Source organism: Paralichthys olivaceus, chromosome 10 (genome assembly GCF_024713975.1).
Source record: "Paralichthys olivaceus isolate ysfri-2021 chromosome 10, ASM2471397v2, whole genome shotgun sequence".
Classification (NCBI taxonomy): Eukaryota; Metazoa; Chordata; class Actinopteri; order Pleuronectiformes; family Paralichthyidae; genus Paralichthys; species Paralichthys olivaceus.
The window spans coordinates 10,875,812-10,903,160 of NC_091102.1; the positions used below are offsets into that span (position 1 = coordinate 10,875,812).

The following is a 27,349-nucleotide window of genomic DNA, read 5'->3' on the forward strand; positions in this document are numbered from 1 at the left end:
TTGTCATACTTGCACTTATGACTCATTTTTTGTTGAGTGGTTTTAATCCTTTAATTTGTATCTCAATGATTTATGCCAGTTTTTCATATAAAATGCTGGCATGCCTTTGTGTATAATATGTAATACAGACAAGCACAACTTGCATTGTCTTGTCACTGGCTGCACTTTTCCAGCACCTAGGTATGTTTTCAAGAACTATGGGTCCCTTAGGATTGTAGACCTGGGACCATGGGACCTTCCTGCATAGAATCAGTTCTGTTCCACTCAATTTTGATTTGAATGGAGCCCTGGTGCTTCCCAACTGGTATATTTATATTCCTGAATTCAGTAAAATTTTAGCTTTTTGACTTAATTAACTGTATTTTTTCACCTCATCTGTGCAATAGGCCTTTTTTACAGGATCATTTTTTTTCCACAATGTGACGGTGAGCCAACATTGCACAGTGCCAATTGCGTGAAATTAAAGAAGCTGAAAGATATTCGGTCATTGATACATTTATGATCAGACCTTTGCTTGCAGTTTGTCTTTTATGTAAAAAGGCCCATAAATCAAATGATCTGAATCCATTGGCATGCTGTGAACCTGGGGCTTCACACTTCACTCTCACACTGAGGATCATATTTCAGCCTTGACCAAATCTCTTTTATATAGCTGCAAAATATAGAAGCGTTACGTCATTTAAGTAGAAACTGTTGAACCATCAGAAAATCTCCAGAAGATTGCTCTATTGCACTTCCATTTAAATGTGGGACTTTAAAAAAGAGACAGATTGTTTTTACAGTGGTCTAATTCAAAGCAGCAGGGACTAGATATAAATCTACAGGGAATCTTTTAATGCTGGTCAATCTTTTATTAGACTCATCTGCCTCCTCAATGTGAGTTTTTCTTAACAAGGTGAATTATATATTTAAATGAGTGATCATGATGTGTTTATATATATATATATATGTATATGGAGGAGAAGGTGGAGGTGGTGGAGGACGAGGAGGAGGAGGAGGTGAAGGTGTTGGGGGAGGAGGAGAAAGTGGAGGAGGTGGAGCAGGAGGAGGTGGCGGAGGAGGAGGAAGTGGAGTTGGAGGAGGTGAAGGTGGTGGAGGAGGAGGAGAAAGTGAGGGTGGTGGAGGAGGAGGAGGGAATGGAAGTGGTGGGGGGAGGAGCGGAGTGGTGGGTTACCGCTCTGGAATGTGTGCGCGCTCCCGATCGTCTCTCTGTTCTCGTCTGTCGCGCCCGCTCAGCCAGAACTTCTTCGTGAGCGCGCAGCCTCGCGACAGACAGACAGGTCTGGAAGTGGAGGAGGAGGAGGAGGAGGAGGCAGGACGACGCTGCTGCCGGAGCAGGAGGGGAATGATGGCGGAGAGCGAGCAGAAGTGGCAAGTTTGAGACGGCGAAGAAAAAGCGGGGACGACATTTGGAGCCTGAACACGATGGAGCGCGAGGGAGGTGAGAGGAGAACTCAGTTGTTGACCTTTGTTCGCTGGTGAGTGTCGGGCATTTCTAACCGCTCGTACTTGAAGCGCTACAATGAATTGTTGAGAGCGAGGCTGCGGTGTTGAAGTGCTGGCCCAGAGTTAAACTTCGGTTTAACATCTCCGACGAAGCTTTACCAACCAAACTAACTCTGTTAACTACTTAAACTAAGTGCAGTTGAAGTTGCTAGCTAGTTGAAGGGTTAACAGTGGTTAGCTAATGCACGAAGTCCGATAACAATCGAACTGCATACAAACGACTGCCCACGCTAGAGTTACTTTTAAGCTAGCATTACTTTTTGTTTCCATGCGAATTTTGATTTGATTGCCACTTTTTAATGCCTGCTTTATGTATAGTATATATATATGTTAGGTCTCTGTATTAACAGACTTTTCCCTGTGTTTCTCTGTGCAGATGACTTCCCTGTGACTGTGTAGTTGAGACAACAGGGCTACACAGCAGCCCCCCCACCATGGCACCGCATGCGTAAAAGTGGAAGGATAGAAGTTCACCAGCAACCCACTACAGTCTCTCCCCAATCCCCTGCTTTTCTGATTGTGGCTACAGAAACAAACAAACGAAAATGATCAAAGCAGAAAGCAAAGTGGGCGAGAGGACCCTGAGGAGCGCATCCCCCCACAGAAATGCATACAAGTCTGACTTCCACGCCATTAAATGCACCTTTGATGGGCCAAAATCTGAGGGCTCCGCCAAATCGTATACGAATGGCTCCAGCGACACCCGGGAGGACTCAAGGGGGAGGCCATTTGGCACCAGAGTGAATAAGATAAAGAACATTTTCCTGCAGATGGATGGTCAGCAGCAGGAGTGTCAAGAAGCAAAGCCTCCTGTAAAGTCTGAGGTGACCCCGGTTTCCCCGCCGAAGCTGCAGTTTCCAGCCAACACACACAAAGTCAACTTCAACACCACCACAAGCCCCGAAACACACAATTTAGATAAAACACCCAAGGGGGAGGAGGTTGAGATTGACAAAGTGGCTTTGGCAGAGAAGTTTTCTGTGACCAGAAAGCTCTTTGAAAGAGGCATCAAAGAGCAGCCCGTAGCTGAAAAGCAATCCCCGAACAGAGTCGTGAGTCGCCTGTCCCTAGGAAGTGCCTCTGATGAGGGGAAAAGCACAAGGAGAGTATCGGGATCTTCGGAGACCACTATCAAATCAGAGCAGACTCCCACATCAACGGCAAACAGTCGAGATGAAAAGGCTGATGGTGAGAAAAAGCATGTGTCTAAAGCGTCTCTGAATTCAGGACCAATTTCTCGGAGGTTGGAGAATTACATGGCTGAGAATGACTCAGAAGACAACGACACAGCTGCTGGAAAAGGGGAGATGGTGTCTGCCAAACAGCACAGTACCACTGAACACTCACTGCCTACCTCTCCAACTAGGGAGAGCTTACATAAACCAAGGTCTCCTGTCAAAGAAGCCACCAGCTCTTCACCTGTAACTAATACCACTAACAAAAATACATCCCAGATGCCGTGTGTCACCAACAAACAGTCGACCCCTGGGTCTAACAGCGGCTTCAAACCAACATCTCCAATTAGTAATGCAGCTTCCAAGTCTGTTTCTCCGACAACTGATGCCACTCACAAACCCCCCTCACCGGACCAAACAACTCCAATTAGCCACGGCTACAAGGGTTCTACGTCATCTTGTGATGGATTTAGCAGGACATCTATTGGTGGAGATGAAGGCAAGCCACATAGTCCATCCCCGAGGGATGTGAAGCAGCCTCCTCCATCAGCTGGTGGCTTTCAAAACACCAACAGGACCAAATACTCCAGAAAAACCAAGAGTAATGACAGTGTGGTTCCTTCCGGGGGGAATCCACCCAGCCAGAGCTCATCGCTGGACTCCAGAGGGGTGGGCATGGTACGGGCAGAGCTGGTGGTTGTTCAGAATGAATCTTCGGAGAGCGAGGAGAATGAAGATGAAAACGCTGAAGATTGTGTGTTCGAGGAGGAGACAGTGCAAAGCCTTTCAGAGCAACCGATAGAACTGAAAAGAACCTTTCCACCAGAAATACAGAACTGTAACAGTCCTCATCAAGTCTTAGTTAGAGATGGTGCAAGAGAGACACAAAGGTTAGCAGAGACTGTGGGTGAAGGTAGAGTCCTCGAGGACGTTGAGCAATTTGAGTTGGAAGAGGACAGAGGAGAATATAGTTTGATTTCAAATGATGATAATCATGAGGAAGATGATGAGGTAGCAGAGGAAGAGACTGAGCTGGAGGAGCATGTGGGTGAGAGCATCCTGGATCGGGCCTCTCCAGTAGTGTACGGTATTGAGAACGCAGCCTTTGTGGATGACAGGGATGTGGACCATGTCCTCAGGGAAGAGGAGGAGGAAGAGGAAGAAGAGGAGGAGGATGAGGTGGATCAAATGTATGTGGAGTATGATGACTGTTATGAAGCCCCTGGTCTGTCAGATGAGGAGGAGCCTCCCACGAAGAGGAAAATCAACTTCTCCACAGGTCCAATCCTGGTACGTATTTTGTATTGTGTTGACATCTGAACCACCAGAAAACACATTGCACAGACCTGTCATCACAAACCACTGTCTCACTGACTCAGCAATGATGCGTGAACTAGGCGTTTCCCTGCAGACATACGACACACTAGAAGAGGCTATGTTTTTTGTCAGGGGTATTGATGTCACAGCTTCTGCACTCTATCATCACACATGCTTTGAAACAGCTCAGAAAAATCTCAACTAGTTGTTAATTTTTATCTTAGTAACCAGGGAGGCGGGTAGTTTGACAACCTCATCTACTTCTTCTTGCAAGAGAGAAATCCATAGAGTTGGGAGAAATTTGGGGGATGTGAGGTTGCAGCGTTGTTTGTGTGATATTTTTGGAAATACTGTTTGCATAACAAAGCATGTGAGATTGGGGCCACAGATGAACGAGGGCAGGAGTGAGACAGAGATATGAAACTTTCAAGACAGTAGCAGAAGAAAGGAACCAGGATCACCCTCTGAGTCACTGCACTGGTTTGGTATTTTTTACTCAGAGTGGTTCCCGTCTGTTGTGATTCATGAGGGACTTTTCTCTTCTTTCCAACATGGAGGAATTCAGGGATTTGATTCATCCATATGATCTCTTTTACAGATTATGGAAAGGTTATTTCTATCACTGCAGGGAGAATTCTTCATTTTTATTATCATGAAATTTATAAGGATATAAATCCTTGTGAACAGCAGAGAGGCACATTTAGCATTTTTCCATTTCTCTGAACGATCTTATTGGCTTTTGTGTTTGTGATTTGCGTAGCATCATTTCATTGGGAATAGATGTTCTACAGTTGAGTTTGTCGAGCTGACTGTCTCAGGTGGCCTGTGTGCAAAATGCAATCATGATATTCATATATTTGTTTTATTTTACCTTCCTTCAACAGTCAAGTTCAAAGAAATGTTTAAAACAATGCAACCCTAAAGACAGCATTCTATTGATGTCTTACATAAATAAAAATCAAATTAATCTTATAGAATACATGTATTTGATGTATGTCTCAGCTTTACAGTATGTAGTCCAACTGATTTTCCAGTTGGTGTCATCTCTATTATAGTATTGCCACATATCATTCGCTGTAAACATTGCCTGCGGGTATTTTAAGGGTGTGGGGGTACTATCTTCCACCATGGATATTTCACTATCATCATATCTAATCAACATGTTGCTAAATTTGGTGAAAACAAATCACCCCAGTGCACTCCACTTTGCTTTGTGAATAGCTCAGTGTTTATCCAGGCCTTAAAATGTGCTGTTATCTCAGGGTGTGGGTCCCTCCTCCTCATCACAGTCATCCTGGCAGGGGGTCCTGGGAGAGTGGACCAGAAGCTGACCTGGGCTGGAGGGGACACAAACAACAGTGTACTTCCTCCGTCCATGGTGGAGCTATGACAGAGATAAACACAGCTTTACAGTTCACAACAATATGCTTGACTGTGTCTGTGGTCTGTAGCAGCTCTGTCCTCATAACACCCATCAAAGAGAGACTTCATGTGAAAGAGACTTTATATTAAAGAGAAATAGCTGACACGTGGTTGGAGTTGTTGTGTGGGGTTCATCCATGTATATTTCCACAATTAATCTTTAAGTTTTCTTTGATAATTTATAGAATTGGTTTTGTTGCGTGCTCACAGCCTAATGGTGACAAATCAATTATTTGATTATTTCTGTCAACAATTGAGCTGGGAGTGGTTGAATGGCACTAGCTGTACCCAGTCATTTTTTCCCACATACTATGTATTGTGTGGGAAGTTTAGTATGTGCGATTCTCAAGTGGACTTGTACCATGAACCAATATTATCAGGGGGATGGCATCTTGAGTGAACTAACTGCCCAACTATACCTCTGCCAAGCCCCAGCAGTCCCCTGATGAGTTCACAATTAAAATCACTAGATCTGGATTTTTGAAAGAATTCCTGGACGTAAACACAACGTCCTTGTTGGAGGTGGAAATTATCCTTTAACCTGGAGTAAAGTAGGCTGGAAAGGAGACAGAAGTTTTTCAAAGGGCTATGGTTACAGATTAGTTGTGTTGGCTAATGAAGTCACAGCCAACATTTCTACCAGTGTTCCGGCTAACGGAGACCCCCTGCTAACGCCGGATCCATCTCTACATTCTGCTTGACAGAGCTGGCATTGTGATCGAGCAAACCTGAGTCTTTACAAACTCTGAGAGAAAAAGTGCTTTGTGTTTCTGGCTCAGAACAGAATTAGCTCATGTAACCAGAGTCTTTTTGACATCGGATGTGTCCTGTGTGGAAGAGAAAGTTCCTCTTTATGAAGAAAAGGAACATGTGCAGTTTTTGCATGTTTTGGTCAAAAAATAAACTTAAATGATGAGCGCTGCACTTACACTGAAGTTATTTTATACCTTTTATATTTTATGAGAAGATCCTTTTTCATACATTTTAATGCAGAGCCACACTTTAGTAGGACATAGGAATGCTGCAGTCCCATCGCTGCTGTGTCAGTATAAAAGTTTGCTGTGTCCTGCAGCTGTATGAGCAGCATAAATATTGAAACACTTCTTTAAAGTATAACTTTGGTCTTTACAGTGAGGAGGTAGTTTCGTTTATAACTGAAGATTAAAAACAGGCCCGTAACATTAGATTTGTGTGCGTCCAGACATGTCTTTACCCAGAGTAATTTTACAACCTCAGATCACTTTGGTTTTGCAGTTTACAGGATTGCATCTGCTGTAATTCACCCAGACTCTTGAATATGGAAAAAAGCCAAGAGTTATCAATGATTAACGCTCTCTGCTGAAGGTGTGTTATCTGCTTCAGGACAAAGACTCGTTTTCAGGGGAGTTACATCAGATCTCAAGAGAGGTCATCATCTAGGTTTTGTTTGTCATGTTGCACATGAGAGGATTTGTAAAATAAAACCAGAATAGAAAATGTCCAAAACCATGGTCTGCACCTGTCGCTGTGACCCACCCATGCAAAGTCACAGGAAGTACCACACGCAGTTATATGTCAGGAAAGGCATTGTCCCTACCAGGACGCACAGGGTGTGGTTAATGAAAATCCAACATTTCTTTGTCTGTTTACACTGAAGATAGTTAAACTATCTACACTAGCGACTATCCAAGCGTACACATCCTTCTGTCAGTTGGATTTCCATGAAGCCAGCAGTACTGCTTTGTTTCAATATCTGTAGACATTTCACAATGTGCCAGGTAGGCAGTTTGCACACATTTATGTGGAATCAGATAATAGCGTCATAGGTGCCCTGTGGTGTTTTTGCAGTAATGCTTCCAAGCCAGGAGGTATTTTATTATTTATTCAGGGTGGAAAGTGGGGAATTATTTTCACAAGATTCTGTAGCTATTCACAGTGTATTTCATGTGATTAGTAAAAAGCACCATGGCTGGACTCGTTCCGTAGTGTTATGCTTTCCATTTCCTATCTGTAATGTGTCTTCTTTCTGGCCAGAGGAATGTGTCTTGCAAAACTCCACCCTCATCCAATCATTAGAGGCCCTCCCCTCGTAGGATCCGACTTCTCTCCAGCCACCTGGGATGGTGGGTGACTATCTGACACGATGGTGCTGAATACTAATGCAGTCAGCTCAATGCTGTTCATTAAACAGCTTGGCATGGGATGAGTGTGGGGCTGATTGTGATTGCCTTAAAAAGGTTTCATTGTGTGATTACGGACCAAAACATTAGCGCATGCTGTGTGTTTTCATTGAAAGTTGTAAATGTGTGTTAAACTTTTCAACAGCCCTTGCGGCAACAAATGTAGCTTTTGTGGGCCATTCATAAAGAGACCTGCCGAACCTGTTCATGTTTGCACTCCTTGAAATTTGATTCCATTATGGCACTCTGCTCCACTCACACTCCACCTTCGTTCATACATTAACACTCTAAGTTCAAGGCAGAGAGACATAAATATTATTTCAGTTATAGTTAGTGTGAACTCTTCAAAGTGTTTATGATTCCAAGGCCATTAGGGCTTTACACACTGATATTGAGTGGCCAGCAGTCATCCACAGTTCTGTTGTTGCCCTGTCTTGTTCTTCTACTCATGCTTTATAACAAAAACTTGTTAAGCAAGTTACATTGGTCCTAAAACTAAATGCAATTTAGTTTTAGGACCCCCCCCCGTCTTTTAAATGTATAATGTGGTAAAATGTACATACCTAACCCCTAACCGTTACTGCAGGAAGTTACATTGAAATATATTTTATTTTTAAAACATGATTTGACAATACCTTGCATAATTGCTCAATGGAAAGAATACAAACTACATTTATATGGTGGTGAAGTTCTTTACACTGGTGTTTTCTCCCAACTACTGAGATTGTCCCGTCTGTGCAATATTTTTTTCAGACACTAAACATCACCATGGAAAGTTTTCCATGGTGGAAGGACTGACCCAGAAAGATGGGAATCTTTCTTTTTCATCAAGCTTGCGTTTGTAATGCTAATGGTCATAAAATAGACTTGCATGGTTGATTGCAACTTTTTAATTTAACTATTTTGTTCGAATTGAAATTAAGACAGTAAAGTGGCCGGCTGGACTTAAATAAGTGGTCAGCTGTTTGGTGGTTGTGGAAAACTCGGCATTTTTACAGGAAGTACCAGATATTTTGTTCTTCTTCCTCGTGTGTTTACACAGGATCTAAAATCTGGGCCCCATGCCTTCTTTCCTAATTGCGCTATGATCTGCGCCAGGCCACCACCCCTTCCCCAGCTCACTCTCACAGCATGTTTTGATTTGCTGTCTTTCTGTAGGCCCGCTTACATTGCGAACTCCCCAATCCAGTGGTCAGCCCTCGTTTTGCACTGGCAAGAGATTCCTCTGGTTTGCTTTTCCTCGCAGCTGCTGACTCATTTCCCACATTGGTATTCAGTTATGGGGAGGGGAACGAGGGGAAAGATGGAATGGGTTTCGGTGTGGGTGTGGGCATGTGAACATCTGTGAGTGTGAGCACACGTAGTGAGGACAGACCACTGTACTTGTTAAAGATGGATGAAAGGCCCGCACACACTGCTGATGGCTAGCTCTTTGGAGGAAAATTACAGCGTGGCATAAGTTGTCTGACCCACAACACAACCCCACTGACCACAACAAGATGTTAAGGGCAAGAACTGGCATGAAAACACATTAAATACCTTGTTTTGTATAAACTCAACAATAAATTGTTATTTCTCCTTAAGTTACATACTGTTTGAGTTAGCCTGCCTGTTTTGGTATTGTTCAATTGTTGGACAGTGCTCGCTGAGCCACAAAGGAAAATTGGTAGCTGGAAAATCTGATATCTGGAGAGAGTAAGAAATGTGAAAGACTTTTTTGTGAGGGTGAAGCTAATAAAGACACTGATTTCTGTCGTTTTTGTCAAGAAGACAGAGGTTGAGTGATTAAAGTTTTAGCAAAGAACAGAGCATTGTTTGAAAATGGCCTGGGAGTCCATGGCAACAGAAAAGACAGACTTTGGCATTGAGTGGGAGGAAGGACCAAGAAGCCAAGCTGCGCTGCTGCTGTGCTAATGCCGTGGCTTGGGATACAGCGGTTCTCCTTATATTCTATTAACCTACATTTTCAACCCTTAATTACTAAAGTCTCCAAAGTCTAAACTAAAAAGCATCTTTCATCCTTGATGAAATCTCTGCCTGCTCTAGTTCTGTGAATCCATTTTTAACTAAATTAGAAGTTGATAAACTTTGTCCGTCTTATTTATAGAAATGCTTTTAAGCTTGTTTTTCAGAGAAATGCAGAATTGGTTTAAAGATGAAAGAAGGACAAGAATGTCTAGAGAAGCTTCTTGGTTAATTAGAAGTTATAATCTTCTCTTTATGTAACTACCAATAGGGGGGAGCAAAATATATGGGTCATAGATTATAAACCTATTGCAATAAGTTTGTTGTAGACTGTATGTTAATAGGGCCAATGCGTCTCAATGTTCTGCCAATATCCAGTAATGAAGCTCAAATATCCTGAATAAGTGCACCAGGATTGTGGATGGAATCGTGGTAGGAAGATCCTGTCAATACAAGCACTCACAAGTCAGTCTCATCTGTCTACATGAAGTTTCAGCCCGTTTTATATAGCATTAAATAAGTGATTAAAAGCAAACCTATTGGAAAATGGAGGACTTGGACAAACATCAGTGTGATAAGAACTGCCTGAAATGAAACCTTTCAACGCATACTTGATTTGTTTGGTCATGTTCCATTTACTTCAATGGTGGAGGTGGAATTTATGACCAATACTGCACCCAGCCCTCAGTCTATGGCTTGTTCAAGTGTAAAAGGAAGAGGCGGATTCAGAGGGTGAAGACTTGGGTTGATGGAGAGTTGAGGCCCCATGAATAGCATTCCTGTCTCTACCACAGAACTACAGTATTGTGAATAATCAGCCAGTTTCCTATCTATTCTGTTTTCTACTTCTTCTCATAACATCAGGGGTCCCCACACATGTACCATATCAGTGCATGTATGTCTTTATCCTAAGATGACACAATATGATTCCACTTGGATACGTTTGTATGAAAATCAGATGGATGTTGTAAAGTGCAAATAGATGTTGTAATCCACTTTGACATAATGAGCAGAGGGTTTATTGAATTATTTTGGAAACTTACTATCTACACTGTTTTGGGCTACATCCAAGGGCTACACAGTGAGGAGACAAAAAGACAGAGGGAGATTGTTTGTGGTTAATTCCTCATGTCTTGACTTGCTGCAGATCTAGACCTCAGAACCTCTGTTGCCCAGAGTGAAAATGTTTGTGATGACATCACACAGCCTCATGCCAAATGCCTCAATCATTCCTATCAACCTACAGTTTTACTTAATTTTGTTTGGTTAAGGTACAAGACTAAGACCGTATGCAATATATTGTGTTATAATACTGAGGCTACATCCACACTATGTTTACACCTGCCATTTATACAACTGCACAGTTTTCAAGTGTCAAAAATTGAGGAGTTTGTCACTGCTTTGGGTCTGTTTTCGCATAAAACTTTGGGCCTAAGTGTAGTATGGACAGGCAAAAACTGAGACAATCGCATTCACTTCCTGAATGGTTCTTATCAGTCACAACTAGACCATCTGCAGTGAAGGCAAAACATTGTAAACACTTACAGTTCAAGCTTGTCATCAGCCCAAGAAAAGAAAGACCTCTTAAAATAAAAATAAAATAGAGCAAATATATTGAAAGTTAAGATGTGTACAGATTTTGTTCATTAATTAACATCCAGAATATAAGCATAAAAATACGTTTAACTTCTCACAGTTTTCCCTGAGTAAAGCATAGATCCTTTTTTTACCACAATACGGATAAAATGCAGTGGACTTCTGTGTCAGCCCTCATTCAGGATCTTGTTGAGCTTTGTTTGTGCGTGTTATGAACTGGTTCTTTGCTCTTGAAAGAAATGCTCTGTACTTGCTCACTAACTTGACTTGATGACTTCATCATCATGTTTCAAGTCCAAAGTTCATGCTCTGTGTTTATTGCCACTAAGAGAAATAAAGCAACCATTTTCATGTAATAATTTCTTAGGCAATTATGAATGAAAGCAAACAGAATGAATCTCTAAAGACTACTTCATCCTTTGTCTCATATTCTACATGCAGCTTATATTTACTCATTCACTTACTTTCCCCATTTTTCTGTTTGAATTCAAAATTCCAACTCTTTGCTCCATATAATCAGTAAGTCTATCATTCAATAAAACTCTCACATGCTCAGTGGAGCCAGAATTTCAGCTTGCTCATTATTAACTCAGTCTGCCTCACCTTTTGACATGGTTGCCAACATCCTGTCATGACTCCACCCAGGTAAAGACTAATAATGTCCAAGCAGGGGGTTTAGGTATCCGACCAATAATCAGGCATTCTGATAATGACTGGAACTTAAGTTAGAAGACATTACTTTGCAGTTAATTAGAGCTGCAGTAATTAGCAGTCTGAGAGAAAATGTATTTCTCTACCAAGGTTATGTTTTCATTGCATGTTTTTCATAATGTTTTCTGTCTGCTAAGAACTCAGGATTGTGCAAAAAATGCAGACTTGATTTTGTTGAAACTTGGTGGAGTATGGCCCAAAGAAGAGCCCATTATCTTTTGAAGCAGATTGGATTGAAAGGGGAGATCCAGGAATTGTTTTCACTTTCTTTAACATTGCAAGTTCGGACATTAGCCTTATCAATGGTCTCTCCAACTGCCCTCCTAGTTGGCATCAGCAAAGACCAAATATGACCAAAATTTAAATGGGATGCGACAAATTCAAAACACCAAATGTTGCATTTTGGACTGTTGTCAAAACAGGAGATTTAAAGATGTTACTTTGGGCAATGGAAAACTATTTATAGCAAGTAACAAGTATAATATAATGACAAAAACTTTTTGCTACTGCCCTGCTGATGACTTTGTTTTGAAATATTATGAACTGTACACTCTCACTACATGGTAGTAGCTGAGACACGTCAGATGGTCATCTCCAGGCCACTATATGCTAAATAATGTACTGCTCACTTTAGCCTGACCCCTGGAATGTTTCTCAGAGTGGATTACGATTACCATTTGTACTTGTATCTGTGGAATTCGAGGGCAAAATATAGCGGTGTGTATTAATAGGCTGCTGCTGAGCACTGGAGCAATGGCTGTTGATTGACGATTAAGTGATACATTTTTTTCTTTGCTTTGGTTGTGATTTTATTTCTTCTTTCTGTGCTGATGACATCCCCTTGTCTACTCTAATCATTGATCTATGCTACATCCACTGCTCAGCTCTCCCCAGCTGTGCCCTACTTTCCACACCGCTCATGTTCTGTGTGTGCGATATAATTTCAAACAGTCTCTGGGACATATCCAGTGCATTGTGAGGCCTGCCTGCAAATTTCACAGATTCTTACAACTCTCATAAATGTCCTCAACAGTTTGTCTTGGGAATGCATCTTCTGCTTTGTTGTCAATGACACTTTATTCACATCGGTTCATCTTTTATTAAAGATGCAAAAGATTAGTAACAGCGGTTCAATAGGCATGTCTGGATACGTGCATATGATTGTCTACAGTCACAAGAAAAAGTTAGCTCTTTGAAATAATCTCCATTTATGTATGAAATATGGTTAGACCTTCATATGAGTTACATTTATGAACCAGCACAATATTTTTTGGGATGAGTAACACAAATCATTGTATTGTTCTTGTCCAGATTGAGTACATATTTCAAACATTCACAGTGTAGGTAAGTGAACAGTCAAGCTAATGGGATCAATAAAAGCTAACTCAACCAAGTCCAGTTGGTGCAACAAGATTCTAGGTGTGGATGAGTTATTTTAATTTATAATAACTGGAAACGGTAACAAATTAATCTTAAATAGTAAAGATATTCATCTACATTCAGACAAATAATCTATAAATGGAGATTATTGAGTTCAATGGCTACACTTTCAGGATAAAGGTACCCAGCTAAGATGACTCAAAGGCACAAACCAGAATTCTCAGTGAGGTCAAAAACAAACCAAGAGTAACAGGCAAAGGCCTAAACAAATCACTGGAGCTTGTTAACATCTCTGTTCATGGGTGTATCGAATGCAAACCATAGTGTTTGGTATGAAACATTGTGCCCATGTCGAGGAAGCTGCTGGTCAAACAAACAATACCAAGGCGCAGTTTTCCAGATAACATCTTGATATCACACAGCACGACTGGGAAAATGTTCATGGACTGATGAAATGAAAAAAATGAAAGGTTGAATTGTTTAGGAAGAATATGCAGCACTGCATAACAACATGAAATCATCACAAGAGCAAAGGTAGCATCATGGTTTGGGCCTTTGCTGCCTCTGGGCCTGGACAGCTTGCTATTATTGCAGGGAAAAGAATTCCTAAGTTTATCACTGTATCTAACAGGATAATGTCAGGGTGCCTCTCTGCCAGCTGAAGCACAGCAGAAGTTTGGTGGCTTCAAAACAAAAAGGATAATCCACCTTTTAGATTGGCCCAGTCTGAGCCCTGACCTTAACCAAATATAAGTGTCGTGTAAAGACCTTAATAAATCAGTTCACACTAGACATCATACTAATATGGCCGAGCTGAAGCCGTTCTGTAAGGAGAATGGTCCAAAATTCCTCCTGAATGCTTGTTAGAGGTTATTGGTGCCAAAGGACGTTTTAAACAGTTGTCTATTCCAAAGAGTTCACTAATGTTTTACCACCAGCTCTGTGAAATTTGAAGGGATGTATTCAATTAAGGCACAAAGGTTTGTTGTTCGGTATGCGGTTAAAACACATAGTGAGTGTGTGTTAATACTTATGATGAAGATCAGGTCACATTTTATGACCAGTTTAACGCAGAAAACCAGATTGTTCCACTGGCTTCACATTCTTTTTCTTTCCCCAGTAGCTACCAACCTAAAGATTATTCCTCTTCATAATCTCTGTCAGACATTCTTGTGGAAATTATAACACATTTGATGAGTGAATTTCATTATCAGTGGTCCTAATCATCAACAAAGAGCTGTGCTGTCCTTCAGCAGCTGTTAAAGCACAGTGATTTCCTGAGTACATTTCCAAAGAATGTGTGCAATTCTCCCTCACCGTGCTTTTTCGGCCAAATGAATATGTCCTTGTTCACTTTACTTAGATAAATAAAAATAACTTAAAAGTGAAAATAATTTGCAGTTCTCTTTGCGAATGCCTCTGATACTCTGTGCACTTGATATTTTAAAAATACAGGTCTACAGTACTTTCTCCAATGAGGAATATGATCGGCGAAACGATGACGTGGACCCAGTCGCTGCATCTGCAGAGTATGAGCTAGAGAAGAGAGTGGAGAAGATGGATGTGTTTCCTGTGGAGATAGAGAAAGGTAAGGCTAGAGGAAGCAACCAGTAAGGAACATTAGTGACTTTTGAGTATTTTAACAATTAAGTGGTTTAGACTGTGGTTTAAATTTTGCTGTTGTATTATTGATGTCATATCAGTGCTATCAAATTATATAGTCTGTTTAAACATAAAAGTCGATTTTACACCAATCTTGATTTGTCAAAATTGTCTAAGGTGTAAAGCTGTGAAATTTTATCCCGTATGAAATTTTTTCAACCAACAGTTTTTAACGACTTTTCCTTTCTCTCCATCAGGAGACAATGGGCTTGGCATCAGTATCATAGGAATGGGAGTGGGAGCTGACCAGGGTCTGGAAAAGCTGGGCATTTTTGTGAAAACCATTACAGAGCAAGGAGCAGCTGAGAAAGATGGACGGTGAGTTAACGCAGCAAAACTCACTCTATTTTTGCACAACCTCATACTTGAATCTCATTCTAAGACTAATACTGTTTTAATGTCGCACTCTAGGAAATCCTCAAATTATTTTTGTCCTCATGAGGACAATAAATAAAATGGTCTCAATACTTAAGCTAATGAATTTCTTTTATGTTTGCTTCTAGGATGACGTGGGTGGGTCTCTGTTTGAAATGCTTTGAAAACTTCTTCCTTTAATCACTATCTTTTGTCTGTGTAGGATACAGGTGAATGACCAGATAGTGGAGGTGGATGGTATCTGTCTGGTGGGCGTTACACAACTGTTTGCAGCTACAGTTCTAAAGAACACCAAAGGCACAGTGAAGTAAGACCATCTCTTTCTTCATCTAGAAATTAACTTCTCACCATTGAATGAGCCAATTTAATCTCACAATTGAGTCTGTCTGTTTCCTAAGAATCCAGAGGGCATAAATGATGTGATGTAATGTGGCATGTTAGTGATTTATGATGTGGACATAAAAAAGACACACACGACAGGGTCAGGTCTAACTGCAATATGGTGTTTCCAGGCAACATGTACAGTATTTTATTTAACTGGGCATTGCCATGTTGCTTTATTAAAAATAAATGAATAAAACAACAGGTTCCTGATTGGACGGGAGAGGCCAGGGATGCAAAGCGAGGTGGCGCGCCTCATAAGCGAGACACTGGAGCAGGAGAAGAATCAGCAGCAGCAGCAACACCTGGATGATCCCTATGAGCACTCCACAGAGGAGGTGAGAAAGTTGTACTGGAAAGTTGTTTCTTGTGTTAAATGAAATGGCCGGAAGAGTTGGTAGATTCATAAATATGTACAGTAGCTTGTGAGCGTTCACTTCATCATGGCGATCGTATGATTACAGAGCTTGTTATGTGTATTGAAATACTTTGCGTTGACAATATAAAACCTCATCTGTAAACGGGTTATGTTAGGCATCCATATGTGTCTGGTTTTCTGTCCAGTCCTAATGAATAAGCCAGACATATTTTTCTAGTTGTAATTACTACTTAGATGTTGACATTGTTGTTTCCCTCCTGCCACTCCCAGTCCAATCCCACGTAGCTTATTAAGGAAACAAGGATCTGGCTATGAGTAAGCCATGTGTCACCATTGTGCTGTGTAGAAAAATTATTATTCAACTGCTGCCTGTCTACCAGAGTTGAGAAATGTTTATTTTGCGAAATTCAAGTAGCCACAAGCTACTTGAACAATACTGAGATTTGAGCTGAGAGTACAGTCCAGGAGTTTGGACTGTAATGAATATTTTGTTTCTCAGACTCTGTGTTTCAACACATTTAATTTGAAATAAAACATTGGAAATAACATAAAAAAAGTCTCAGCTTTACAAATGAGTTTTTATTCGAGTAGGTTTATAACGATAGAGAAAGAATTTTAGGGGAGATTCTGTCGTTTTAACTCATAATGCCCTGTTGTGGAGCTCCACTGCAGCCACTGTAAACTCTTGGTTGTTGTTGGGTCTTTATGCAACATCTTAGTAATCATTGACAATTTAGAAAAAAATATTTGCATTGGCTGATATATCAGTATCGTAAAATATTTTACTCCCTAGTATCGGTACTGGCCTTGGCCCCCAAAAATCCTTGTTGGTCGGCAAACCATAAATTATTGCTTTTTTATATCAATAAAGTATTTTACCTCAACCTGTGAGCTCTTTGTCCATGAACTATTAAAGAAATGTAACAGACGCCAAGAAACATTCAATAGCCAAGTGTACAATTACTTTTAAACCCCTGAAATTTGGGCACCATATATTCCCACACAGTTGTTGATGTAAACCGACTCAAATGAAAGCTGAGACTTGGTACTTTAAGGAAGAATGTTCAGGACTGTTCAGGATTTTTTGTGATGTGCATATTTATTTCCCTACCATGTGGTTATGCAAAATGTTTGTATGTCTTTGCAGGTGTGTTTATAGTGTCATGATCATTTTGTGACTGAGAATATTGATCATGTTAATGTGTCAATTTATCAGACATGTGTTTCCAAATTACTACAGAGCCTCAGTGTGAGGCAGCCCACTGATGGTTGGTTTTGATGTATCGATTAAAATGTTCTCTCCAGACTGGGAAAGGGTGCCACAGGGTGTGTTGTTGACACATGCTGAGCCTGTTCCTGGGCATGTAGGCTGTGTTGGTGTTTTGCAATATGTGATGCCATGTGTGATATCATATTTCAGGACGAGCGCTATGAGGAACAGGAAGGAACGGATGAGAGGATTCTGTGCTCCAATTTCTCTCCAGGGCGGAATGTAGAGGTGTTTGAGCTGCCGGATTCTGAGGTCTTGTTTATGCCAAGCAACATGGACAGCTCTCAGATGGCCTTCAAGTTGAAAGAGGTATCACCCACATGTGACAGTCTTATAAACTCTGTTGAGCCAACAAGGATTCAATAAAATACAGTAATGGGTATAACCACATTTATTTCCCCTCTTTTGTTGCATAGCTGCAGCTCAAACACAGCATTGTGGCAGCTGAAATAATTCAACTAAAGGAAAAGGTATGGATATACAATCATCTTTTTAAATACTTTTCTAAGATATTCACATAACATACATTCAAAATAAGTACCCTGTCCAGTCAATACACATGAATGCAGTTACATTACATAATAAACCAAATCAGAAAGACATATTCTCTAATATTTCTTCCATTATTATTTATGCTATATATATCGAATAAGGTTTTTCGAGTGATACTTTTAAAGTAGACATATTATGTTTCTTCAGGTTTTCTTTCGTCTTGTGTGTTATATAGATGGTTTATTTATGGAAAAGTTCTGCAAAGTTAAAAAACCCAAAGTCCCTGGTAAAGGGAGCTTCTTCCTCACAAAGAAAACACTGCTTCTTAAGCTTCTGAAACCCTTTGTCAGTAGTTCAACCAATACTTAGCACAATTATGATGGCAGATGGCCCACATTTGTATAATACAGGCCTGGTGCCTTGTCTGGCACGCACCCTAACAAAGCAAGGCACATCAAAAGAAGAGGCCAACTTTTCTTTCATGCGCTGGAAGGGGTTGACCAATCACAACAGAGTGGGCAAGGCTGGGTGAGAGGACAACCTTAAAAACACAGGAAGTAAAACCAAGTGTTTCAGACAGAGGTTGAAAAGAAGAGCTGCAATGGACAGTTTGAAGAAAGTGATGAACATTAGAGCATGTAAACATTTTCAAGTAATAACCCAAATTAAAATTATGAACCTGAATATGATCATAATATGTCTCCTTTCACTATTATTGTGTTGCAATGACTGATACTGATTCTGGGGATACGTATTGCAAATTAGTTTTCCTAGCATTTTTGCAGGCAGCGGACTTAAATTATTACATCGTAACTTTGAATTATAAGACACTGTAAAATTTTGATGTTATTATAGTAAATTATTGGAGAAAATAGGATACCACTTGACAAGCAGTCAAAATGTGTGACCTAGTTCTTCTAAATTACTGCTTAATACAATAATTAACACACAGGCTGTGTCAGGCCACCTGTTAAACAAATTCAATCTAATGGATTAGCAAAGATAACACGACATCTCTGTTCAGCTAAGGGCATCAGAGGAAGACAGATCGTTGTGGGAAGCCAGGGAGTCTGCACTGGAGCAAAAGATCGAGGATGGCAGTGATAAAATCCTGAAGATGGAGAGTTACTGGCTGGAAGCCCAGGCTCTGTGTAAGAATGTGAATGAACAATTAGCTGAGACTCAGGCCCAGTATGAGACCCTGGACAAGAAGTACAACAAGGCCAAGAAACTGCTCAAGGACTACCAGCAGAAGTGAGTTTCTTCTCTGTTATACAACACTAGGTTTCAGTGGTTCACTCAAATCACTGTATTCATAAGACAAATTTACTACTCCCTGATTTTACCTTTTGCGATTTATTTCTTTGGTGATAATTACATGAAATATTTGTTTACAAGCTAAAAGTCTGACGAGAAACTGCATTTTCTTGTTTCCTCCTCAGAGAGATAGACTTTGTGAAGAAAGAGGAGGAGCTGAAAAAAACTTTGGATGAAAAAGATAAGTGGTACAAGGAGCAGCTGGAGATCTTACAGAACAGGGTAAGACCCCGGATAAGATAAAAGGTTCTTATACACCACAGTGGACTTGCTGGAGACTTTAATAAGCTGAGGTGTTGCTGGTTTGTCCACAGATCTCTGTCCTGGAATCCAGAGGGGCGTCAGGTGCAGAGCATCAGAGTGGTCAGGACAATGCTGCAGAGGAGAGACTGAGCAGCCAAGGCTCAGTCACCAACACACAATCTGTTGACTCACTGTCAGGTACAAAGGGTCATTTAAATTCAGTTCAATTTAAAACTTAAGTTCACATGTCACTTATTTGACTGTGACCTGTCAAACATTCACTTACATGCATCATAAACTCCTGGGAGCCCTAGTAAATCATTACAACTGCAATATAATGTTTTATGACTGATGATGAAGTGTGTATTGGTTTATTTGATTATCTTCTGTAGAACAAGACTGGGGTGAGTTGGTGCCTGAAACTGAGCGTTTGGACACCAGTGCACACAGAGCTAAAGGCTTGTTGGCTCAGAAAGCCAAACGTCAGCCTCCATCCCGGAACAAACTGAAGGAAAGCCTTACAGTGACTTCAACTCACTCTCAGGTCAGAACTGAACTACTGTGGAAATACTACAACATTGGCTTATTTGCAGCAAATCACAGACCAGTGTTCTAAGAGCAAATTATTTGGTAGGAAAATGCCTAATGACACGATCACCTTTTCCTAAAAAGCAGAGTTCACATGCAAGGAAAAAAAAGTTTTGCTTCTGTAAAACAACAATATACCTTGAAATAATATAGTGATTATACAATGCACCAGGAATCAATTACTGTTATGATAATAGGGTCAAATGTGTGCCATGTAAAAAGAAGGCATACATGTCTCAGCTAATCAGAACAGAGCAGTGAGGCTTTCTGTTATATTTAGCTTTCATCCCCTCTTCCTCGCATTGTCCTCGTAAATAATTATCTTTGTCTCCACAGGAAACTGATGAAGACGACGAGCAGGAGGAGCAGGAATCTCCCAGGAGGCGGAGGTCAATCCAGGAAAGCCTCTTCCTCCCTGTGACTGTCTGCTATCCTGGGAATGGACAGAAAGATAAGCCCAGCGAGGCCAGAGAGGGATCCAGGAGTACGGTGGAGCTCTGCAGCAGCCCGTCTTTGTCACCATCACAGGGCGACAGCATTGAAAGCAGCGGAAGTCCTTCTTTGTCTCCTCCAAAAGACCCCTGCTCACCACATTCCCCCTCTGGATTGATGCGCAATGCCAAGAAGAGAGAGTCCAAAGGAAAGGGCAAAGGGTCCAAAGGTCTGTGAGGCCCAATTACAATGGCTGCATTAGCAAAGCTTTTATTACATTGTTACTGATACTGATAATTATGGTTTGATTCCAGAGGAGTTAAATGAGCCTTCACCAGCAGGAAAACCTAAAAGACGATTTCCAGACTTTGGGTATGTCTCCACAGAAACCACTATTTTTTTATTTACAATTTCCCACCATTTTGTGCTAATGGAACAAATGTTACCGATGTTTAAAAACAGTGGCCTCCGGAAGTCGGGTGGCAAAGGAAAAAAACAACATGAGAAGGAGGCAATGAGAGCATCTTTGGACAGCAGGTACTGTATTACTATTAGAAATAGTGTTTATAATGATACCATAACCATATTGGGCTGTAAATATTATTAGAAGTGCTACAGAGATATGTCAGACATCTATGTAAAATATGACATCCTCATCGGAAAACAGAGGCTCATGTAAATAGCTTAACTCCACAAAGACAATAACCGCATTATTTCCAGTATTTATTTATTTATTTAATATAAATATTGCACTTCTACACTCCTGTTGTCAAAGCTTAATATAGATTGCTTTTTTCCCATATCTGTGTGTCAAACATATTTTTTTTTTTCTTCTTTCATTGATTTCCAGGGGGTCGGCAGAGTTACTGGATGAACCTGGAGCTGGGAACCTGTCTCCTGCAGAGTCCATGACCTCCATCCCTACCTGTATGCCCTTCACCTGGTTTGGAGACAAGGAGAGGGACAGAGACAGAGAGCCGTCCTCTTCCAGCAGCAGCCTGCCGTATACTGCAACTGAGACGAGCGGCGAGCAAAGCCATGATCGCAAGAATAAAGTATGAGACTTCCTCTGACTAAATAAATATGAAAGTAAATTTGTGATGTAGAGAGTATTTGTATCCAGTACTGCATTAAGATATAAGTAGCATTTTATATAAACGAAAAGGAGATGTGCCAGCAATGGGGTCTTGATGTGTGACTGACGACCATGCTTTACTTCTTGCATCACTGAAAGTGTAAAACTAGCAGACACATAACAGGAGGCTGTTTACAGACGTGTGCCATCTCTCCGTTTTTCAAAATAAGCTGCACTGTGCAGAGGCAGCAGTAACTGGATCCATATGTTAGCATTCAGAGGGACGGGGAGAGTTTCCAAAAAAAGTGACGCATGAAACTCAGCCAGTGAAACGGCTGAAACCGTCACACAGGCTGTGGTTCGGCTGATGTTCCCACGTTTCTGTTTAATGAGTTCAAGACGCGAGCCGAACCAAAGTGAAATAATTACTAAGAGAAGGGTTTTGGTTGTTTTGCTGTGTACACTATGGCAGGTCAGTGCTTATTTCTCACTGAATCATGTTTCCTTTAAACAGACAAATCTCTCCTGGTCCTCTTTATTCAGTCGCTCATTAGATTTGGTACAGTATACAACTTTTGTTTTCACTTTTGATTTTAGACGACTAGCTAGAGCATTACTAACAAATGCTGCTCTGCAACCTGTAATTTCTCATCTCAACAAAAAAAAAAACATGTTTTGTCCTGAGTTTGTGGTTGTGCTATTAGAAACTAGAACTACATATAAGAAACTCAAATTTTCTAATTTCTCTAATGTATCTTGATATTCAGAAAGCCTTTTGGCTCATATTAGAAGACAAGTAATGAAGCTTAAAAGAGTCTGTCAGGCTTGTTGCACCAGCAAATCAAATCCGATCAGAGACTTGTGTGTGAAATCAACACTAACTGCTTTTAAGTAACTAACTTGTTTTTTGCAGCCTGTTTTAATAATGAAATCCTCACTCCACATAATAAAACTAAACTGCACATTCTTTCACATAGCTGGTGCAACCGCCTGCACATCTGGATGTTTTTTTTATTCCTTAATTAACTCACATATGTCTGAAAAACAAGCTACAGTTTCACTTTTAGATTGGATTCCTTAATAAATTTGATCAGCCAGATAGTTCATCTAACAGCACATGTTTGTGTTCTTAAGGCCTTTGCACATCAATGGCAACGTGACTAATCAAAGGCAACTTTGGACGTGCAGGACTTTTCATTTGAACTGTGACGCGATTTAGAGAATGAAGTACTTCTGAAGGATTCTTTTTAAATCGTGCCTTGGGAAAAGAAAGATGAAATCAGCATTAAACAATCCTGTTTTGGTCCTTAAACTAAGTGAAAGGAAAAACAGATGAAATACCTGGACACATACACTATTGTTGAAGAGAGGAGAATCTTTTCACTGCTTGGTTCAGGAGCATAAACTATACCAAAGCTGCTTATTTAAGTTCGAGGAACTGCTGCAACATCTGGCACCAAGATCATAGTTTGTCTTTAGTATTGAGGTCCCATCGTTAAACAGTTACAGCTGGGCACATTTGGCATAATCATTTTCTTCGACTGGAGTTGTGTCGCCTGTTGTTTGATCCAAGCTTCAAGTCACCTCATTTTCTTTTTAAGACAAAAATAACATAGTACATTAAATAAACCTACAACAATCAAAGTTGATATCAGACTGGATAGAGGAGGAAGTTGTTTGTTGGTAACATGTGTGCGTGTCTGAAGAGAAACCTTGAAAAAACTTGACCTGGGTCCAAAAAAACAGAAGCCTCCATTGCCCAGCAAAATTCCATCGCTGATCAGAAGCTTGCACTGACTTGGTGTGCAAATTTATTGCACAAAAAAACGCTTCTAGTGTGCAAAGGCCTATCGTGTTACTTGCTGTAGTTTAGATGTTGATGTAGTTGGTGGTGGACTGGTTTTAGCTTTAATCACCTTGAATATTGTGCTTCATAGTAGATGCTTGATCTTCTCACTTTCTTTCCACACGATGAAGATCAAACTTGGATTACTGCCCCTGTGATTGTTTTTTAATCATTTCTCGTTATTAATCCAACACTCTCCCCTCACAGCCCCTCACACCTGCAGCACCATGTTTGTGTTCCTCTCGTAGATCTGTGACGTGTGATACTTTTCAGTAAATACGTTCCTTGTTTCCACTTGTTCCAGAGTTTTTCAGTCATAGATGATTCTAACGCTGCCAGTCCCAGTTCAGACATCTCTGGGTTAGTTGCGGAGCCCAATCTGTCTGGGCGCTCACACACTTTAATCTTCTCTTCCAGCGAGGTGAGTTTCTCGACATTGTTGCACCGTCACACAAAAGCCATGTGGGACGCCTTGATGCAGCTGAGAGGCGAGGTTCTCAAGCATGCTCTTTGAGCCCCCCCCCACACACACACACACATAACAGACACGTTTTAATAGCGAGTAGAAGAGGAGGAGTAGAAGAACTGCATGTGTGTGTGTGTGTGTGTGTGTTAGAGCTGTTTTGTGCTACAAGTCGTTTGGCTGAGCTTCGGTCAGCTGATATGTGAAGTTTGTATGTTTGCCTCTGTTAGAACTGTCAACCAATGCTTCATTTTCAGTACATGCTTTGGCACGGAACAAAACTGATGGCTGTGCTGCCTGCTCAGTGGTACCTCACCTCTGTTATTATAGTTCTTTAAGTGTCTCAGTTTCTCTCAGTGAAACACGAGGACGCATAGTGACATGCATCTGAGAATGTTGATACTTTGCTGTGATTGCTTGCATGTTTTTCTCTGTGCTCTCCTGGTGAATTTGTTCATCACACATGTCAGTAGAACTTGCACATGTGCTTTCGTTTATTGTTTACATACTGCGTACCTTTATCTGGAACTCTTTTTAAGGGATTTTTATGAATGAACTGGAAAACATGATCAATGTTTAACGACCATTAACTAGAATAGTACTTAGTAGAGCTCACACCTCCATCAAAGCCCAACAGTGAATCAAATCTGCACCAAATCTCACACACTCATAGATATGAGTCCTAAACATGACAGATTTGTTTCTCATTATTTTTTGAAAAATTCGCAAATGTTGAACGAAGTGACAATGTTAAGAAATCCCTTCTAATCACATCCACTCCAAAATGATTTTGCAGAAAACCTCTTTAGGGGAGATTATTACACTGAATGCATAGATTTGATTTATAACATCAACTATATCTGCGTATAAAGTCATTATAATCTATTTTCCATGCACCAGATATGAGTAGTGATCTTTTCACCGTAGAGCAAAATATTACACAAAGGAGTTGAACGCTGGAAAGATTTTCAGAACCATGCAGTTTTTTCTGCATTTGAATAGAAAGTATAAAATATTGATGCTCTCATTAAAGCAGCAGTTAGATGATTTGACTATATCTGTTTGTTTTATCTGTGTCCTGTGTAGACTCTGGATGATGAACCAGTAGCTGCAGGGAAAGAATATCAGTGGCAGAACCGGCCTGTGTCTGAATGGACCAATCAGCAAGTGTGTCACTGGTTGATGGGAATGAACATGGACCAGTACACACCTGAATTCACAGCCAAGGGAGTGGACGGACAGCAGCTCCTGTACTTGGATAGTGACAAATTAAAGGTCAAGGAAAAACTTACATGCACACACAGTGGGATCCACGATTCTATTTTCCCAATGAAAATCAACGGTGATGATAATTGACTCTGGATTTTCTGTGTTATGATGCAGCTGGAAGGAACGTGATGTTTGAAATGTTTTTATTGTCCTCATACAAAGAGGCCTCTGTTACTGTCAAATAAGTCATAAGTTAAGCCTCGTCAGCCTTTGACTGCCACCCTGTGGCAAGAAGTTGCAAGTTAATGGTAACGTTGTAATTTCCTGTGAGGAAAGGAGAGAACATTTCAAGACAGGAAGACTGAATAAGGATGATGGGAGAACTACCCAATGAATATTTAATATATTAATATTTTAATCCTAATTGTTAACATTTCTCATAGCAAATTCTAAGACTAATATTTTGTGTAGTTTTCAGTTTAATATCCTGATGTAAATCCAAAGAAAAAGAGCAGAAACCATTAGTCGATCAATCAATGTGTTGACCATTAGAACATTTTTAGTTTGATTTGTAGATTCCAGCCTCTTAAATGTCAATATTTCCCAATTTAAGTTTCCTCATGTGATAGTAAACTGTCTTTGGGTTTTAGTTTGTTGTCTCATTAACTCTGGGACATTTTGATTTGTAAAAATGTACTCTGTTTTCTCAGAGTAAAGACCAAATGAATGAATGGTGATGAAAAGAAATGATGAAAACTTTGGTCTAAATATGCTCTGACGTGTTAAATCTGTGCTCTTGGCCCTTCAGGCACTCGGCGTGTCGAGTCAGAGCGACCGCTCAACGATCAAGAAGAAGCTGAAGGACATGCGCAAAGCTCAGGAGAAGCTGGAGAAACAGAGGGAGAAAAGAGAGAAGGAGGTTCGACGCAGTGGGAAACTTCCTGTCAGTAATGACTCGGTCTGCTGAGGTGGCAGCTCTGTTCTGTGAAGTCATGTAGCATCAAGTTTATCACAGAACTCTAAGAAAAGCCTTTTTATGCTGATGTTCTTCATGCCACATGTTAATGCCAATAACCACAGAACTTTGTCCCTGCCTGAGGTGCCAGTAGTGATTTATCTTCTGACTGTAGCTCCTGTCTCTTCCCTCATCGCTGTTTTCACCCAAATGTTTTAACAAACATCAGCTCAAACCATTTTTATCTGTTAGTCGGGGGATGTCAAAAAACACTCATGAGTTGGATATGTGACCAAAAAGGTATCCTAACATTTTTAACCACTAAAACGCTCTAATTATGAAATGTCAGATATGATGTAGTTTGTTGCAAATCATGCACAAGTTTAAAATTAAATGTATACTGCTTTTTGCGCATTTTATATTTTAGCTAGTATAACTTGCCTGTTTCCATGTACACCTCCTCTGCAGGAACCATGATTGTACAGTTCAGATAAAAGCACTATATTTGTCTTTTAAGCTTCAATGGGCGACGTGGTTTTAAATGTATAAATCCGTTTTATACATGTTGCCTATTGAACTGCATATCTTTTTTTTTTTTTTTTTTTTTACTCAAATACCATTGTTCATTTTATACTATCAAATTTTTTCTACTAAGTAGAATAGCCACGCTGTTGTTTTTGCTGAATGGAAAGCAAAAAAAACCGATCAAGTAGAGACGAGGTGAATGCTGCTCCTGCTGTCCCTGACTCTGACTGTGTGTGGCTGAGATGGTGCCGTGGTGCTCCATGTAAAAACACACCATGTGCAGGTCCGCTACACGTACACCTCGCTGGTCCGTTAGATGGCGAGATGAGCCCATGACAAGGACTTGTGTGAGTCGGGAGCACAGCTTCATGTATGAATGTGAGGCCGGAAGAAGAGTCACTGACAGATAAACTCAAGTTCTTCCTCTTTTTTTTTTCTCGAGCTTGACTCCATGTGCAGTATAGAATACAACATGTTGGGACTGCAAGGCAAAAGATGTTTCCCACGTCTTCTGGAATGAAGAAACGTTTCTTGGTACATACGGCTACAATAAACTAATTTTCACTTTATGTGATGTTTGTTTCGTAGTCGTCACTGCTCTAACAACGGGTTGTATTTATTGTGGGACTAGAGTTTAGTAGGTTCACATTGCACAGGCATGTCTTCTTCAGTGGCTCAGTCCTCATGGATTACACACAGCCTATCAATGTGTTGACTGGAGATCTGACTGTTCCACTGACCGAACTGAAACACAACTGAACGATGGATATTACCCATGATCCCCTTCTTCCTGAATCAAAGGAGCTGCAGCTGAGAGTTCTTCATGTTTTTAATGATCTACAGTTCAGCATTAAACTTTAACTTGCTGGGTCTGATTCTGACGATTGAAGCCGTGACTTAAGACAG

The 27,349-nt window shown here is 40.6% G+C and overlaps 1 protein-coding gene across 6 annotated transcripts; it reads left to right on the forward strand.

Moving 5' to 3' along the window:
- The first annotated feature begins 1,176 nt into the window (after positions 1-1,176).
- Positions 1,177-27,012, forward strand: ppp1r9ala (protein phosphatase 1 regulatory subunit 9A-like A). 6 transcript variants are annotated; one of them, XM_020089922.2, is made up of 20 exons: positions 1,225-1,441; positions 1,883-3,971; positions 14,687-14,819; positions 15,091-15,211; positions 15,471-15,575; positions 15,855-15,987; positions 17,449-17,607; positions 17,715-17,768; positions 18,815-19,044; positions 19,233-19,329; positions 19,422-19,548; positions 19,743-19,894; positions 20,275-20,599; positions 20,685-20,742; positions 20,833-20,907; positions 21,221-21,425; positions 21,960-22,004; positions 23,596-23,712; positions 24,841-25,029; positions 25,772-27,012. In XM_020089922.2, the coding sequence occupies exons 2-20, from the start codon at positions 2,052-2,054 to the stop codon at positions 25,928-25,930; spliced, it is 4,404 nt and encodes a 1,467-aa protein (XP_019945481.2). In that variant the 5' UTR covers positions 1,225-1,441; positions 1,883-2,051; the 3' UTR covers positions 25,931-27,012. The 6 variants fall into 6 exon arrangements, with proteins under 6 accessions (XP_069388383.1, XP_019945481.2, XP_069388382.1 ...); XM_020089923.2 differs by having other exon boundaries at positions 1,276-1,478; XM_069532281.1 differs by lacking the exon at positions 23,596-23,712.
- The last annotated feature ends 337 nt before the right edge of the window (positions 27,013-27,349 follow it).

Bases quoted from the DNA above. Each gene is read 5' to 3' on its own strand.
- ppp1r9ala (XM_020089922.2), top strand. From the start codon at position 2,052: ATGATCAAAGCAGAAAGCAAAGTGGGCGAGAGGACCCTGAGGAGCGCA. The intron at 19,045-19,232 runs GTGAGTTTCTTC...TTTCCTCCTCAG, and splicing joins CTCAAGGACTACCAGCAGAA to AGAGATAGACTTTGTGAAGA. The intron at 20,743-20,832 runs GTATGTCTCCAC...GTTTAAAAACAG, and splicing joins AGACGATTTCCAGACTTTGG to TGGCCTCCGGAAGTCGGGTG.